General features: G+C 41.9%; 1 protein-coding gene across 1 annotated transcript; it reads left to right on the top strand.

The window, feature by feature from the left end:
• The first annotated feature begins 329 nt into the window (after window positions 1–329).
• On the top strand, window positions 330–2,130 carry LOC149201513 (uncharacterized). Its single transcript, XM_089401296.1, has 3 exons — window positions 330–437; window positions 1,439–1,699; window positions 1,948–2,130. The coding sequence occupies exons 1-3, from the start codon at window positions 330–332 to the stop codon at window positions 2,128–2,130; spliced, it is 552 nt and encodes a 183-aa protein (XP_089257422.1).
• The last annotated feature ends 3,150 nt before the right edge of the window (window positions 2,131–5,280 follow it).

Below are 5,280 nucleotides of genomic sequence, written 5' to 3'. Positions count from 1 at the left end.
AAAATGTAGTTAAAGTGTTTCTGTAATCTCAATTAAAACTACAATACAAATGAATGAACTTGAACCTGAAGGTCACATCCCCTGGGTGGTGAGGTGCAGAGCGGAGGAATTGCCTGGGCTGGAGTTTTGTGTTGGTGAGGTGCAGAGCTGAGGGATTGCCTGAGCTGGAGTTTTGTGTTGAGCTGCAGGCGCCGAGTCGAGGAGGAAGGTGAGTGAGCTTCAAGGGCCGCCTTGAGTTGGTTGGGGAGCAGCCCATGGTTTCCAAATTCCTCCATTTCGAATTGGAAATTGCATTAACTCTCCGCGGCGGTAGTTCTATCAGGAAATTAATGTGGATCGGTGGACGGAGGGTGGTCGAGCTAGGGGAGGGTGGCGGAGGGCGGAGGGATTGCCGGCAGCCAAAGCCGGATGTTTTTCTGGGTGGCGACGGAAACCAGGCAATTCCTCCACCTAAGTAGACTACTCCATACTTAATTGTCACAATATCAAATTACGATGACCCTCGATTAACTCACCTTTTGCATGCCTTGATAAATTAAAATGGAGTTGTCTCTAGTGAGACTTTTTGGAAGCTTTTACGATGGGCTTTTCCGGTGTAATTTCTCTAAAACCCGTAGGAATTTATTGAAATCACAAGCTTGATGGGTAATTTTGTGCAATGGAAATGCCTTAGGGGTTTTCCAGGGTGCTGAATCCATATATATAGTCAAAAAACTAGTTTAAATAACACAAATCAAGATTTCACCTCAAATTTTTCCACCGGATTCCGGCACCAGAAAGTCCAAAAAGTCGCACTAAAGACAACTCCAATTAAAACTGTGTCAAAACTTAATTGTCACGGTATCAAATTACGATGACCTTGGATTAACTCACCTTTGCAAATGGCCCCGTCTGCATCATAATAATTTTTATTTTTTTTACCACATGGTGAATCAGTAACTGTCAGGCTTAATCTATGGGAGACCCAAGATCAAACCTCATCGCTGCCACTATAACACCAAGAGCATAACCTACCACCTGCAAGTTGGGTATACTAAGTTCCTATGATTTTAGCAAGAGAAGACTCACATGCCGCCAAAATGGGATTATGGAATCCACCCCTTTAGCTTCTACCACAGCAGATCATTGTACTCAATGAGATTTGAGTCCGCGTCATAAATTTTGCAAAAGTAGAAAGTCGAACATGGGGGCACCGTCCATTCTGGTTCTCGCCGACACTCATCTTCCGCGTAAGAGCGGTTTCCACTCGCTATATCCAACAACCACTATATAAGCAACCCCTAGCTCCCTTCCCTCCAATCAACTCACCTCCGGTAAGCTATTGACTTCTTGTTAGGGTGTAGTTATTGTTATCTGATTCATTTCCGCTAAACTATCGACTTCTTGTTAGGGTGTAGTTATTGTGATCTGATTGATTTCTTTTGAAATCTTTGTGAAGATATCTGAAGAGAAACATCATCATCACCACCTTTTCCACCATAAGAAGCCAGAGAAAAGCCAGTTCGCCGGCTCGGAGGTTGTTTACTCTGAAACAACGTATGGTGATGAGCAGGTGACACAGATTGCAGATGTTTTTGCTGTGGAGAATGTTAACTCTAGTGAATTAGAGCACGAGAAAGCACTGAAGGAGGAGAAGAAGCATAAGCGCGAGGAACATTTAGGTGAAATGGGAGCAGTAGCCGCTGGAGCTTTTGCACTGGTATTAAATTCATCATTTAGTCTGGATATTATTTTTATTTTGGAAAATAATAATTATGTTGGAATTTTAGAATTCTGAGAATTGGTCATAGAATAAAGCCATATTAACTCAGAGGAAAGGGATCAAGTCAGATTTCAATTTTAAATTAAAGTTTTATTGTTCTAGATTTAGAATAACATTAGTTCATCTGTACTTTATGCAAAGCTCTGAGTGAACGGACATATTGATATCAAACCATTCTTATGCAGTACGAGAAGCACGAAGCAAAGAAGGATCCAAAGCACGCACGGAGGCACAAGATTGAGGAGGAGATTGCTGCAGCTACTGCCGTTGGAGCCGGAGGGTTTGCCTTCCACGAGCATCAAGAGAAGAAGGAGACCAAAAAGGAAGCAGAAGAAGGTGAAGGAAAAAAGCATCACCACCTCTTCTAGATGCCATTTACTGCAACTTCCACTATATTTAGAATAATTTTCCTTCATGTTGAATCCTTCTTTCAGCTGCCTTAGCTGCATATGGTTTGCTGTTATGGGATACAGATCAAACTGAAGGCAACTGATCTTTCGCCTTTCTGTGTTTTCATATCCAGCAGTTTTTCAACTTGTCTCTCAGATCAATACGATCGAATTGGGTCCTAAAATACAAATGTGTGTGGTGAATAATTTATGAGCTCTTGTTATCGACTTATGCATAAATCGTATGATTGCTGTTGTGCTCTCTGAAAATTTTAGAGCGGCTTAGGTGGAATCTATGTCAACCATCGTAGTCATTATTTCTGCGAATGCCCGTCGCAAAACTTTTGACCCATCAGAAAGATTTGCAAAATTTTGACCGACTCGATTCGACCGGATTATCTTAGGCAATAAATTCTGCGTAAAGCCGAACGTTGAAATTGGAGATATGAAATAAATTTTGATGCAGGAACCCTTTAAAAAGGGGCGGAAAATAAATGGCATCAGAGTAAATTAGGTTTTCCATTATCGATTTCTAGTTTTATTAGTCCCTGCCATCTGGCAATCGGCAAGGACTATAGTAATCGAACAACTTCGACTTAGCATTAGTTTGCAGTTTTATTAGTGTGTTATTCGGTGATTAGTATAAAGTTCCCAAATGTGTTGTGCGGTGATGTGCGGAGATAGCCAAAGTTTTATTCCGAGCTGAGGCTTTGCCATCTTATTTGGCCTCTTCCCGAGGCGGAAGAGGCCCGAGCATAGCCTAAATTGCTATTTAGGCCCAGTTCATTATGGCTGACCGTCAACGGTCTCATGTTAATGTTAACATTAATTCGTTAATTTGTATTATCTGCAAACAGGTATGCTAAGGTTGCAGGGTATGCTACGGTTTGATGTTAACCGGTGTTGTGCAGGTGTCCGTGCATGGCGGGAGGTGTCATGAACCACCGCCTACGTTCTTCCCTACTTTGCCTCTGTACCCGCTCGACTGCCTACGTTCTTCCCTACTTTGCCTCTGTACCTGCTCGCTACGCTCAGCAAAGTCCGGCCCTCGGCTTCTTGTGGGTGGCATGGGGGTATAGATAGACTACGGCTGGTTGTAGGGTAGCGCAGGGAACTTGGGGCAGAGATATAGGCAGCTACGTAATTGCCGCAGGCCCGTTCTGATACCTACAAGCTGCATGCACAGTAAAATCACATCTATCATGTTTTAGTATCATTGCTGAGGTCCACTGTAAAGGCTGTTTGTTAAACATTATATATTGTGGGCATGTCCTAAGGCTTTTGGTTCCAGAAAAAATTGTTGGTTGTATAGCGATTTTCAATACAGAGAGGTGATAAATTGCCAGACTCTATTTCTCCCCAAGTACTTAAAGATTTTCATAAATATAATTAAATTGAAAACAATTAACAGTACTGTTTTGATGGATGAATACGGATTTGCCGATTTAACAAGTACAAAGCTCATTTTGTTCATACAGCGTGAACCTGGGTGGGCGGCGGGCCAGGGCATACCGATGCGTACGTAGGGAAGGAAAGAGGAGGAGGTAGAGCCTGAAGCTAGGGTTTCTTGGCCTTCATGGCCTCTAGACTTGTCGTAGGCGGCACTCCAGGCTTTATGCTCCAGGATGACATACACAGAAATCCGACCAAACAGGGAGGAGAGGATGCCGAAAACTGCAAACGCCACAGACAGACACGGTTAAGGAACCAGATCCCGCTGAAGAAGGAAAGAGAAACGAGTTACACCAAGGGTCAATCCGAACAGAAGCAGCTCCCAACCCCAACGAGGGAGGGCGCCCGCGCTACTATACTCAGACGTTACAGAACGCCCTTTACTTTCAGACATATTGACAGGGCCTGGAGATAATCACAATGGGGGTTCCTGAGCGGCTTTGCATATGGAGTTCATTCCTGGAACACCCATATATCTCTTTGCTGAATGTTCCTGCTAAAACAGGCAGGAAATTACTAGTACAATGCTCAAATCCGTTAATTTTATGGAAAACTATGAAAGGGAATATCTAATGATAAATGAAATTCGCAAGAATCAGTTAGAGCTTATGCATTACCGGCGTTGAGACATGCGACCTCCGGGGCCTCGGGCAGACTCGAACACTGTTACTGCAATTCCTTTCTCAGCTAATGAAGATGCGCAGACAGCCTCGTGTCGAGGTGCGAGGGATATGTGTCATTTTGTCACCGCTCCTCTTCTTTTCCGTCGTTGATATTGTTTTTAGTATATATATATGTCTTTTTCTTTTCTGATAATGTGTTTTCTTTAATGTAATAAATTTTATTTCTGATTTCTAATTTTAATCTTAATTTAGATCTTAATCTAGAGTATTATACATTTGAATGCTGAGAGGGTCTTTATCAAATGTATCTCATTAGAAATGGTAAAGACGGACGAGCCATTTTGTTCGAGCAGGAGCAAGCCGCTGTCTGAATCTCTTTCTCTCATGCCCGCATTTATACTGTTGTTTGCCTCTCTGTCACTTAGCTATCTCCCTGTTAACGTTGAAGAAATCACTAAGGTTTCGCTAATTTGATGCATTGACTTTCAAGGTCTGACTTCAAAGATGAAAGGCGCGACAAAAGAAATCAGAAAGGTCCGATTAGAACTTCGATCCAGAGCTTGAAGAAGTTGCTGATATTATCCTTCATGTAATGTATGCATTTTTATAATAATAGATTGTTGCTGATATCTAGACTCATATATTTGCATAAAATACAGAGTAGTGATCTGTTATACCCTGCCCTTCTCAGAAACAGCTTTAGGAGCTTGCCTTCGTCTTTGTGTGCCATTGCCATGTATAGCTTCGATCTCAGCACCTTTGTGTTCATTACAAAGGAAGGGTGGTCTATAGCTTATGCAATATATATGTGGTATTTGACGTATATCTCAGTAGCATGTGTCTCAGCCTTATAAGCTTATGAATGATGTCAGTTTTCAGATATGTATGGCATCACAATTCTAGTGATATGTATTTTGACATGATAAGCTCAGTTACTCTCTATGACTGATCATGTCTTGACAATCAAATTCTCAATCTGTACAAATCAAGGAAATCTTGACATATGAATTTGTTCTAGCATATAAAGTTTGTAGTTTCTTATGGTATGACTCTC

The sequence above is a fragment of the Pinus tabuliformis genome, chromosome 2_1, assembly GCF_031772625.1.
Source record: "Pinus tabuliformis cultivar Carrire ecotype Pingquan chromosome 2_1, CPIR1, whole genome shotgun sequence".
Taxonomy (NCBI): domain Eukaryota; kingdom Viridiplantae; phylum Streptophyta; class Pinopsida; order Pinales; family Pinaceae; genus Pinus; species Pinus tabuliformis.
Note: the sequence above shows the minus strand (reverse complement) of the source record. Positions and strands in the feature narration are given on the sequence as shown.